General features: G+C 40.6%; 1 protein-coding gene and 1 long non-coding RNA gene across 5 annotated transcripts in view; one reads left to right on the top strand and one right to left on the bottom strand.

The window, feature by feature from the left end:
- Window positions 1–13,007, bottom strand: part of PTPRB (protein tyrosine phosphatase receptor type B) — a 133,174-nt gene that overhangs the window by 49,879 nt on the left and 70,288 nt on the right. For both annotated transcript variants that reach the window (XM_010358716.2, XM_010358714.2), the window contains 4 exons: window positions 8,667–8,930; window positions 7,858–8,121; window positions 6,534–6,797; window positions 3,162–3,431 (listed from right to left, as the gene is read on the bottom strand). In XM_010358716.2, coding sequence (XP_010357018.2) covers window positions 3,162–3,431; window positions 6,534–6,797; window positions 7,858–8,121; window positions 8,667–8,930 — 1,062 coding nt within the window. The remainder of the gene's footprint in view (window positions 1–3,161; window positions 3,432–6,533; window positions 6,798–7,857; window positions 8,122–8,666; window positions 8,931–13,007) is intronic.
- Window positions 1–13,007, top strand: part of LOC115899986 — a 108,303-nt gene that overhangs the window by 88,842 nt on the left and 6,454 nt on the right. For 2 of the 3 annotated variants that reach the window (XR_004059631.1, XR_004059633.1), the window contains one exon: window positions 7,705–7,864. This is a non-coding gene — a long non-coding RNA (uncharacterized LOC115899986). Of the gene's footprint in view, window positions 1–7,704; window positions 7,865–13,007 lie in introns of those variants that run through there. The other variant, XR_004059632.1, reaches the window with a different exon arrangement.

The following is a 13,007-nucleotide window of genomic DNA, read 5'->3' as shown; positions in this document are numbered from 1 at the left end:
CTTCATGTTAGAATTTTGCAAACCCTTTTGGACTTCTGTGCTACCTCTTGGCAAGGTCAAGTGCTGCTAGAAACCGCCTCCTTGCAAACTGCTGGCACAGATGCTGTCTGATTCCTCAGAAGGCTTAAGATGCCAGTAGAAACAGAACAGGACATCTGCCTTGATTTCGCCTGAGTTCTCTTTTCTCCACCTCAAATGCTCTTTCTCAGGCTCTTTTTGCTTTCTCCGCTCCTTTTGCCAGGTCCTTACAAGTTATTTCCCATGGATCCATCCTTTGTTTCCTTCATATTCTATAGCCCTAGCTGAGCAATCAGTCTCATTCAATTTATGGATTCAACTAGCATTCTGGTCCAGATCTTTTTATGTCCAGCTCACTACTCTTCTGAGCTCAAATCCGTATTTCCAAATGCCTATGGTCCCCTCTCTCTGCAAGTCACTCAGGCACCTCAAATTCAATACACAGCTGAACTCTGTGGATTTTTGCCTGACCCTCTCTCCTCCTGCTTCTCTTATCTCAATTAATGGCATCATCTTCTACCAGACATCCTAGGTAGAAACTCTGGAATCTTCTATTCCTTCCTCTGTAATCCACTCAGCTCCCAAGTGCCACCTTAGCTAATGCAAAAATATTTCTTGACTGTATCCACTATTCTTCATGAGAGCCCCTACATTCGTTCAGCTGTTGGTCCTTCTCCTATGACTGCAGTCATGTCATGACCCCATTACCTGTCCAACTGCATCCCCCCCACTCATTTGCGCTCACTCTGTTCCAGTCATATGGGCCTCTTTACTGTTCCTCCAACAGGTCAGACACACACCCACTCAGGGTCTTTGCTTTGGCATTGGCTGTGCTTCTAAATACCCAAATATTTGCATGACTTTCTCATTTCTTTCAGAGTTTTACTCAAATGTCACTGCCTCAGTGAAGTCTTCGGGGACTGTACTACCTAAAATTGTAAGTCCCAGCTGGGTGCAGTGGCTCATGCCTGTAATCCCAGCACTTTGGGAGGCTGAGAAGGGTGGATCACCTGAGGTCAAAAGTTCAAGACCAGCCTGGCCAACATGGCGAAACCCCATCTCTACTAAAAATGTAAAAATTAGCTGGGCGTGGTAGTGCACACCTTTAATCCCAGCTACTCTACTCGGGAGGCTGAGGCAGGAGAACTGTTTGAATCCAGGAGGTGGAGGTTGTGATGAGCTGAGATTGCACCACTGCACTCCAGCTTGGGTAACAGAGGGAGATTCTGTCTCAAAAAAAAAAAATTGTAAGCCCCTTGACCAGGCATGTGTCTTATGCCTGTAATCCCAACACTTTGGGAGGCTGAGGCAGGTGGATCTCTTGAGCCTAGGAGTGTGAGACCAGCCTAGGCAACATGGAGAAACCCTGTCTCTACAAGGAAGTACAAAAATTAGCTGGGCGTGGTGGCACATTCCTGAAGTCCCAACTACTTGGGAGGCTCAGATGGGAGGATTGTTTGAGCCTAGGAGGCAGAGGTTGCAGTGAATTGAGATTGTTCCACTGCACTCCAGCTTGGTGCCAGAGCGAGACACTGTCTCCAAAATAATAATAATAGTAATAATAATAATAATAATAACCATAGATAGATAGATAGATAGATAGATAAAATTGTAAGCCCCAACTCTTGCTATCCTACTTTCCTAATTTAATTTCCTTCTTGGTCTTTATTACCACCCAGCCTCCTATATCTTTTACGTATTTATTTTGTTTATTGACTTTCTTCCCCACTAGACTATAAGCATAATGACCATGGGAATTTTTTATTCATTTCTGTATATCGAGCAGTTAGAACAGTGCCTAACCTATAGTATGTACTCAATAATACATGAATTAATAGGTGGATCTCCTCACCTCTGGTTCATTTCCATTCAATCCATTGCCCCATTGCTATCTGATTTATCTTTTTAAAGATAAATCTTTTATTACAAAACAATTGCTCTCTGGCTAAAAAATTTGTATTGCTTTAAGATAAAAAAACTCCTGAGGAAGGCTACCAGGCACCGTCTAATTTGGCTCCAATCTGGCTTTCAGCCTCACCTTTCCATCATGCAACACACATTTCAGCCACCCACAACTTCTCCTTTCTCCTGTTCATACCTCCTGGTCTTTGCACAGGACAGGCTGTCTGTACAAAGTATTCTACCTTCTCTCTATAAGGAGAATTTCTTCATCCTTCAAGACAGTACTGAAATGTCACTTTTATGAAGATGTCCCAATTCTGCCTGAGCTCCATGCTTCCCTGAATGCCAGACATCCCTCTCTTATATGTACTCTTTATCACAATGCATTGCCATTATTTGTCCATGTGTCTGTCTCATCAGTCAGCTCTTTAAGGACGAGAAGCATGCCTGATTTATCTTTATGTCCCCGTCAACATAACTTATCATCCCCGCCTTCAGACCTATGTACTTACTAAATAAGTTATCAATCAATTAGGCCAATGTGGTTATCTGAATAGCCCCAAAGATGTCCATGTCCTAATCCCCAGAACCTGTGAATATGTTACCTTCTGTGGCAAAAAGGGCTTTGTAGATGTGATTAAGTTAAGGATCTTGAGACGAAGGAATTATCCTGGATTGTCCGGTTGGTGACCAAGGTAATCACAAGAGTCCTTAAAAGATGGAAGAGGGAGGCAGGAGAGCAGAGAAAGAAATGTAAGGTCCCATGCAGAGATTGGAGCAATGTCATCGTTGGGAGGGGGACACGAGCCAAGGAATGTGGGCAGCCTCAGAAGCTGAAAAAGGCAAGGAGTGGATTCTCCCCCGAAAGTCCCTACAGGAAACACAGCCCTGATGTCTTCATTTCAGTCCCCAAAAACCATTTTTCAGACTCTAACCTTCAGGACTAGAAAATAATAAATTTGGGTGGTTTTAAGCCACTAAGATTGTGATATTTTATTACAGTAGCAATAGAAAGCTAATAGCACCAATATTAATGAAAAATCAGAATCAGAGTGTGGTGGGCTGAGTCCTGTGTGGATAGGGAAACTGACATGGAAGTGGCAAATCAGGGTGAATGTTCCCAGCATATCAAGAGATAGATACCATCTCCCAATGTTGCTTCATCCCTCTCACCCTGTGGTTCTTACACAATAGTAGACATTGGCAATATGTGCTACAAAACATTATGCTGTGCTAATTACCTGTTCGGCCTTCAGTCTGGGCTTCCTTGCTAAAGAGGCCTCCACTGACAGTTAGGATCTGTATCTTGTATTTCTTGCCTGGTGTCAGATCTTCAAATTTGTGTTGCTTAGTGGTGGCTGGCTCTGATGTGTTGCGCAGAAGGATTCCATTTTCAGTCAGAAGCAGGATGTCGTATCTTTCTGCCACACCAGCAGCTTTTTGCCAACTTACTATTAAGGAATGACTGCTGTATGCATTGTCTGCAATTACTCCTTGGACAGATGCTGGAACTGCAGAGAGACAAGTGGAGCAACAAAATACAGATTTTATCACTTAGGGTAAAGTAATCAATTGAGAAAAACTCCTGAATCAACTGCAGGTAGATGATGCGTTTGCTTTATTTGTGTGGCATAGATACTTTCTGTGTGCCCTTATGGAGAAAAGAGGAGAAAGGATTTCCTGGCTTAACCTGTCTGTACAACTACTTTGATTCTCCATTTTTTTCTCTGAATTTAAATAGGATCTCAGATAGAAAAGTTAGTGAAGGTGGCCCTGATAAATATGCAGAGTGGTGCATACCTATGAGTCTAGAAAGTGAAGAATGCTGAGCACGTTCATATTCAGTGAATGTGGGTTTGATAGTGAATTATGTTTCTTGTTTAGATTTTTATTACTAACATTAACTAAGGTCAAAAATTCAAGTCTTGACTTCAGCGGTAGTATATACTAGTATTTGTTCTATAGCTCCTGAAGTGAAAGGCAAAATAGTATTATTGTTATTATAATAATATTTTCTGTCCTATGTTCATAGAAGTTTCTTAAAATCTTCTTTCAAGTTTTTATCTGAGGATATTTACTTTTTCACCCTAGGCCTTAGTGCACTACTAAATATCCCTTTGCAGATTCCATGAAAACGGTGTTACCAAACTGCTCCATGAAAACATTTCTCATTCTACATAATCTTCTCATTCTACATAATCTTCTTAGATTTCATCTATGTCCATGGTTTGAAGTGTCACCCATAAGGTGACAACTCCTGAATTTAAACTTTCAGTTGTTTCTCCTGCTTTTGCAAATCACATCTCTCCCTGAATGTACCACAGACACCCAACACTCAACACATCCAAATTGGACTCCTCATCTCCCTCCTACAATGTTCTCATTGTCTTTTGTCTCTATCTCTTGGTTCAAGTCAGAAACTTCAATTGTCACTCTCAACCTTGTCTATATAATCAAATAGGAGTTTTATTTCTGTATCCTAAATCTTCTATCTCTTGAATCTAGCCACTCTCTGTATGCTGCCACTACCTGAGAACCATATCATATCCTTTAGCAAGTATAAATGAGACCATACATTATTGCAACTGCCTACTGACCAGTCACTTGCGTCCTTACCTCCCAGTCTTTCAATCTGCAGACTCTATCTAGCATATTTTTATAGCACTCCCATGCTGATGGCCCTACAGTGGCTCTCCATAATTCCAAAACACCTTCACAGGCAAACAAAGCTCTTCGTGATTTGGTCTATCTACTTACCTGGTCACATGGCTCACATTTTTTATTCTAGTATACTTTTGTTTTTATGCTTTTAGTAGAGATGGGGTTTTGCTACATTGCCCAGGCTGGTTTTGAACACCTGGACTCAGGCTATCCACTCACCTTGGCCTCCCAAAGTGCTAGGATTACAGGCATGAGCCACCATGCCCAGCCTTTATTCTAGTATACCAAATAAGGTGTAGGTCCCCAAATGTGCCATCCGTTCTCCTACCTCCAGGGCTTTGCTTTCTCTGTTGGAACCAAGTCAACTTATACTTCATCTGGATGACTTCCTAGTCTTTCTTTAAATATTACTTCCTCCTGAAAGCCTTCCCTGATTCTTCTTGTTTGCTCCTCTAACATCTCATAACCACTTTTATCTTAGCACTTACCATGTTTTATTGTCATTGCCTTTTACTTTTCTGTCTCCTTCACTAGATTATAATGTTCTTAAGGTCAGGGGCTCTGCCTTGCTACTGAATGCCCACTTTATTTTTTCTGAGACAGAGTCTCACTCTGTCACCAGGCTGGAATGCAGATCTTGGCTCATTGCAACATCCACCTCCCAGGTTCAAGTGATTCTCCTGCCTCAGCCTCCTGAGTAGCTGGGACTACAGGTCTGCACCACCATGCCCAGCTAATTTGTTTTTTTTTGGTATTTTTAGTAGAGATGGGTTTTCACCATGTTGGCCAGGATGCTCTCAATCTCTTGACTTCGTGACCCACCCGCCTCAGCCTCCCAAAGTGCTGGGATTACAGGCATGAGCCACTGCGCCCAGCCAAATGCCCACTTTCTAACACAGGGTTTGTCATAGGGTTAAAGATATGCAGATAAAGATATAAACATAGATATGAAATAGAGGCATAGTAGGGCATGGTATAGAAATCTCAGGCCCCACAGCTAAATAAGTGGTCATGAGAATGGGAGACATCTAAGAAGTATTGTGTCACAGTGGAGAGGGCATGAGGTTTGGGGCCAGACAGACCTAGACTTGAATTATAGCTTTAGGTCTTATTATATATGTATCCTTGATACTGTTTCGTAAACTTTCTGAGCCATACTTTCCTCATCTGTAAGAGGACTGTAGTATGACTAGAGATCTTTCAAAAATAATACATGAATAGTGATATTGATGTAAACAGATTTATTTATACATTTGATACTTGTTTTTTTTTTTAGCTCTACCAGGTAAAGTAGATGGCACAGATGTGTACTTGTTCTTAAAAGGTAGAACTTTTGAAAAATGCATAATTATGGAAGTCTCCATATTAAAATTTATTTATTTATTTATTTATTTAGACAGGGTCTCACTCTGGTTACCCAGGCTGGAGTGCAGTGGCATGATCACAGCTCACTGCAGCCTTGACCTCCCAGGCTCAGGTGATTCTTCCACCTCAGCCTCCCAAGCAGCTGGAAGTACAGGTGTGCGCCACCACGCCTGGCTAATTTTTTGTATTTTTAGTAGAAATGGGGTTTAGCTATGTTGTCCGGGCTAGCCTCAAACTCCTGAACTCAAGCAATCTACCTGCCTTGGCCTTCCAGGCATGGTGCTGGGATTACAGGCGTGAGCCACCATGCCCAGCCTGCTTGTTAAAATTTAAAATTTTATTATCCTTTAGCAAGTATAAAAATTTGTTCAAATGATTTGGTTTCTGATTCCCTTTCATTTGTTTTGAAGATCTCTATTAAAAGAAAAATACAAAGAATAAATGAGTAAGGCTCTTGAAACCATTGAATTATACAAACTTTGGTGGGTTTAAATTTGGGTTTGTGAATAGCTGAGCCCATTCACTGTCCCATTTTGGAGAACCATGAGGCATTCTACAATCTAGCCCTTCTCCAGGTGGATGCTCACCTGTCCGCCCAACCACGTTTATCTGATTCTTCAGGGACCCGCTGACTGAGGCAATCATGATCCGGTACTGCTCCCCGGCCTCCAGTCTGTGGAACGTGTGCTCAAAGATGTGCTTGGGAACAGTCTGAGAGTCAACCTTTTGACTGTGCCTGAATGCCGACACCGTGTAGGAATCAACGTCTCCCCCACCAGGAGTCCAGTTCACCGTCAGGCTCTCTGTTGCTCCATTAGGAGAAATGTGAATATTTTTGACAGCACTAGGAACTAAAAAAGAAAATAAATTTAAAAGTCATCACTTAAAGAATGAACTGTTGAAATTTTCAACCAAAGTTTTGAATGCTTCTGATGTTTTGGCACCCACTGAGAGAACTCACATGAAAAAGAAAGTACAATGTGCCATTTTTCTCTGATTTTTCTGTGTGAACTGAAGTTGATGGGGAAAGCTTAGGGGGAAGTCAAGGCCGGTGAGTGCAAATGAGGAATGTTAATTATATAGCGATGGGCTAGTTAGGGTGCCTTGGTCCAAGTTTTGGTTTTCTCACTCACTAGCTGTGGGACTACAGGCAAATTACTTGACCTCTGTAAGTCTCAGTTTCTTCATTAGGAAAAACGGCAGTGATGATAATACTAACCAGCCAATAGAGTTGTGAAGATTGATTCTTATTTTATATTTTGAGGCAGGGTCTTGCTCTGTTGTTCAGGCTGGAGTGCAGTGCATGATTATGGCTCACTGCAGCCTATACCTCCTGGGCTCAGGTGATCCTCCCACCTTCCACCTTCCCAGTAGGTGGGACTACAGGCACACACCACCATGCCCGGCGAATTTTTTGTATTTTTTTGTAGAGACAGGGTTTTGTCATGTTGTCCAGGCTGTGCTTGAACTCCTGAGCTCAAGCTATCCTCCTGCCTCGGCCTCCCAGAGCATTGTGAAGACTGAACAAGATGTAGACATAGAATGCTTTGCTATGGGTCTGGTTCATGGTGAACTGTCAGTACATGTTAACTACTATGGCAACACTCCTAAAAGAGTTCTAAAGAAGTGATTTCCAAGTAACAATTCTTAATCTGTGTGCCTCACAAGCAATAGCTAATCACATCAGTTCATTGCTATTTCTCTGAAAGCACCCCCCCCCCCCGCCACTGACATCATACTTTATTTTCGTTCATCCAGGTTGGACAACATCATTGTCACTATCAAGATGACTTTGTCCCTTCTTGCTCTCTCTCTTTTACCCTTCCAAATCCTCAATCGAAATGCCTGGACTACCCAAAGGTAAATACACCACTGCATCTGTTCAGGTTCAAGAACAGTATTTCACATTACCTGTGAAGCCCTCAATGAAGGCTGACTGCTGTACATCTCCACTAATCGTCAAGACAAGAATTTTGTATTGGCGGCCTGGTGTTAGGGAAGTAAATCGATACTCAGTTGCAGTATTTACAAGGTGAAAAGGAGGGAATACTTTCATGTCATTGAAGAGCAGCTGGATCTCATACTGGTCAACATCCCCATTAGCTCCTGACCAAGTCACATGCAAGTCTTCAGTGCTCCTGTTCCACAATGTTAGATCCTTAACAGGCTCTGGAACTAGGGAGAAAAATGAGAAGACATTTCAGGAAAGGAACTGATCAGAGTTTACCTACATAATAATTTATGAATCACATTCAAGGAACTGGCAACATCTCCCTTCCCCAAATAAACCACTAGCACTACTTCATGCATAATTAAACAAGAAAAATTGGAAGCAGCTATTAAAATTGTAATTTTTTTCCCTGACATAAATGTTACATGATCAGCATTGGTAGAACATAATTATAAAATGAGTTATGATCTCGACCATAAGATAAAACAAGAAGTCTAGAATTTAAATGCCATGATGCAGGAAGACAGGGAAGAAAAATGGGACATTTAGCCTTCTTGCTCTCTTGCTCTCTCACTATGTTTGCTTTTATCTACCAATAAATATTCTGTAATTATAGGCCATGGCTTGGCTAAATGATGTTAGCGCCAAGCGAGACTTACTGGGAATGTAATGTACTAATGAATAAGCAGAAAAAATTCAAGGTTCAGATAAATTACTCAGAGACTTTCAAGTCCAACCAACTGTCGGATTTTGTAATCGTTTCACTTACTTGTTCTCCCATTCCCTTGTTCACTGGCTTCATATTGTCCACTTTTTGTAGTAACAGTGACACTGTACAACCGTCCAGGGACTAGCTGAACAAATACACATTCGTTTTCCGACTTGGGAATGCTTTTGGTTTCAATGAAGTTGTTTTTGTTTTTAATGGTGACTTCATAGTAATCAAAGTCTCCAGTGGCATGCACCCAGGATACCCTTAAATAGTCACTCCTGGCTGAGTTGCTAACACTGACTCCCTGGACTTTGTCAGGCACTGAAAAGGAAACAGAGAATGACTAAATATGTATTAATTCTGAGTGAGTAATTGATCACAGATGACAACCCGGGACAATAAAAAAGAAAGAGTAGAATATTATTGTGTGTATTAAAAAGAAAAATCTTAGACCTTAGATCACAAATTTCTGGAGGGGAAAGACTGTTACACTATGTGGAGTGATTAAATGGATCTTTTAACAGAAGCTGATGAACTCATTCTAAGCCTGCTGTTTGCCTGCACAAAATGTCATGTATAAGATGGAACATTAAACATGATGGCTGATGATTAATATGAGTGATGGTAAATGATATAGATAATTCCAGCATACCTTGCTGACTCAAAAGTTACTAAGAATATAAGCAATCTCCCCAATCCCCACCAAAAAAAAATGAGGCTATGCACGGTGGCTCACACCTATAATCCTAACACTTTGGGAGGCTGAGGCGGGCAGATCACTTGAGGTCAGAAGTTTGAGAACAGCCTGGCCAACATGGTGAAAGCCCATCTCCACTAAAACACAAAAATTAGCAGGGCATTGTGGTGCACACCTGTAGTTCCAGCTACTCGGTAGGCAGAGATGGAAGAATCACTCGAACCCAGGAGGAGCAGGTTGCGGTGAGCTGAGATCACATCAAGCCCCTGCACTCCAGCCTGGGTGATGGAGCGAGACTCTGTCTCATTAAAAAAAAAAAGAAAAGAAAAGAAAAATAAAAATCAAGAAGAAACACATATGGTTAATTGCATAATAAATGAAGAGATTTTCCACATTATTTGTGATCAAGGAAATGCAAGTCAAAACCACAGTGAAATACTGTTTTATATCCATTTGACTGGCAAAATAAAAAAACCCTATAAAAACCAAGTGTGGAAGAATATGTACAGGAGACTGGATAATGAATATATACATATACACACATACACACAGTGAATGTTATATAATAGTTATAATTAATTCCTTAACTCAAAACACAAAAATAGGGATTTCTTGTCCCTAATATCAAAACAAAATATGGATGAATCTTATCTATTTAATAAGTAAAACATCTAAGTCCCTGATATTAAATACTGCATCAAAAATACCTTTTAAATAATGTTAAAAACAACAAAAAATTTTAAAACCAATAATTTTAGGCCTGTATATAAATGCAATAAAACTATGCAAGATGGGAAGCAAGCGAGAGGTGAACACAGGAGTCAAGATGTTGGCTACTTTTGAGTGAATTCGTGAGGTGGGGACCACGTATTTCGATGTAGGTTATTGTCAAGATCCTAGCTTTTATTTTAGGTAGTGGTTGGTTTCTTGTGTACATGTTAAATTATTAAAAATTACTAACTAGATGCCTAAAAAGTAAAGGTGGCAGTTGATGCATGGTTTCTTTTTTCTTTTCCTTTTTTTTTTTTTTTTGAGACATCACTGTCGCCCGGGCTGGAGTGCAGTGATGTTATGTTGGCTCACTGGAAACTCCACCTTCTGGTTCAAGTGATTCTCCTGCCTCAGCCTCCCAAGTAGCTGGGATTATAGGTGCCTGCCACTATGCCTAGCTAGTTTTTTATATTTTTAGTAGAGATGGGGTTTCACCATATTGGCCAAGCTGGTCTCCAACTCCTGACCTCATGATTCGCCCACCTCGGCCTCTGAGGGGATGCATGGTTTCTTGAACCAAGAATTATGATTAATACAATTTTGTGCATGTGAGGTTCTTTCTAATATATAAACAAAACCATTCTGTCTATCTGTGGTTCCCTCCCCAACCAGTACATAAATATATGCATGTTACTAGGAACGCTGTGGAACAAGGCAATTCTGTATTTAGAGCATGATATTAAGGAGATTTCATTTTTCCATTTGGGGCTGAATTTTAATTCAACAGTAGGCCACAGATTCATTACTATTTCACTGTAACTGGACATTATACATATTTGAGGAGGAGCATTGAAAAGACGCATGAACTCAGATCCAGGGTACTAAACTCTTGTCCCAATACTACCATGTCCTCTAGGCCTGTACAGCCTCTCTCTGTATTTGGTATGTATTAGGGGTTTCTGATCTGACCGCATGCCAAGACTGTGTCCAATTTTTCTCCTCTACTTTTTCTCAAATCATGAAATGATCCAGAAATTTCAGTATTTTGGCATAGAAGCTCCATTTTTCATACGCTTCTCACACCTACAAGTTGCATTAGCATCCTTTGTTGCATTGTGTTTACTGATTAGCATTTGGAATATAGCTCACCACAGATATGGAGCAAGGACAGATATGCTTTCTCCAAGATATTTACCTAAAACCAATTACAGTGTTGTTAGAATACAGTCATCACAGAGTTAAGGAGAGGAAATTATGAAGTGGCATGCATGGGCTAAGAAAGGTCAATGATCCAGGCAATTTGCTGAAGGCAAAGCAACTATTACAGGAAGAAAAACCTGGCTGAATACCACGTTAAGTCAATAAGGAGCTCACCGGGTAGAACAGGGGATAATTTGTGGAGACCTGCCTTGCTACACAGTGAGATGATGTGATACAGAATTAGAAATATTGGTATTTTCACCCAAAGTGTAGAACAAGAGCATCAGAAATGGAAAGGGGCATTAAGATAATCAGCCAAAATCATCAAGAGAACAACTCAGACATGACTCTCCAGTTAAACTGATTTGTCGGGGGCAATAATTTGCTTCCATTAGTCATGCACCAAGTCCAAGTTCATGCTGGTCAAGGAGTCAAGAGGATGCACTGAATAAAGAATCACTTTCTTGCATTTAAAATCAATCTCAGCAAAAGGCTTTGCAATAGTAAAGTCATACGGATAGGAAATCATCATGAATTGACATTGGAAGGAAGCAAGGGGTTGGTGGTTAGGTAACACATCCTTTAATTTCTGGTGATTTTTACACTCCAAGTTGATTAATATGAGACCCTGACATAAGACTGCTTTGTAAATAGAAATCTGCTTTTCAGATCTAAGTCATTATTGTGATTGTCAGTGTAACTGGGCTTAAAATTATTTAAGGGTAGGGATAATCTCTTTATATCCCTGACTAGTGCTCTAGGATACAGTGTGATGGAATAGACATAGCACTGGAGCTAGGCTGAGCTCCACTACCGGCCAGCCCTGCAACCTTGGAGAAGCCACACTCCTTCTCTGGGATTTCATTTATATCCAAATGGGGAAATATGATTAGATCATTCTAAGGACCCCTTCAATGCCAGCATTCTGTAACAATATAAATCAGAGGTTCTTAGCTTTTTGGGGGTCACAGAAACCATGAGAATCTGATAAAAGCCATGGACTCTTACTTCTCAAAGAAATGCATATATCTTTCCTATCCCCAGCCACTTCATAAACAATTTCAGGGGTTACTACATTCGTAAAGTCTCCCATGAACCATGGACTCCCAGGTGGAACCCCTGATCTAAGTGATTTCTGGTTATTCCTTTGCCAAATATTTACTGAGTGCCTACTAAGTCCCAGGTCCTGTGCTATGTAATAGGATAAGGACAATTGTCCCAGAACCTCATGGAAAAACTGACATTTTAAAATACAGAAATAAACTCATAGCTTAGTAGGAAACATTTGACAATGTATTGATGCCAACCTTAAGCAGAAATCTCAGGTATAAACCCCAGAAAGCATAAATATATTGGGAAAATGGTAGCTATTTAAATTTAATTCTTTCCAGCACATTGGACTGAACATTCATTTCCTTTGCTAAGATTTTTGCTGCCTAATCCCAGAACCATAAAAGTTCACATTTTCACCTTGTGTAAAAAAGGATGAATAGTGGTTTTGACCAGCAGACATTTCAGGATGAATTTTAGGATGGAGAGCTTTGTAGGCACTGGAGTTATTCAGAACTGGGTTTAAAACCAGGATCTGAAACAGACTGGGTGTTTAACAAGGTAAACAGCTGGGCAAGTTACTTGACCTCCCCGAACCTTGGTTTCCTGATCTGTAAAATGGGAATCATAACAATGACTATCTCAATAAGGCGTTCATATGGGTTAGTTAAGACATATAAAGCCAGGTCCTAGCAACCAAAAAGTACTCCATAGATGGGAATACTTTTTTTTTTTTTTTT

Source organism: Rhinopithecus roxellana, chromosome 10 (genome assembly GCF_007565055.1).
Source record: "Rhinopithecus roxellana isolate Shanxi Qingling chromosome 10, ASM756505v1, whole genome shotgun sequence".
Taxonomy (NCBI): domain Eukaryota; kingdom Metazoa; phylum Chordata; class Mammalia; order Primates; family Cercopithecidae; genus Rhinopithecus; species Rhinopithecus roxellana.
The sequence above is the reverse complement of the archived record's forward strand: the minus strand, read 5'-3'. Positions and strand labels throughout refer to the sequence as shown.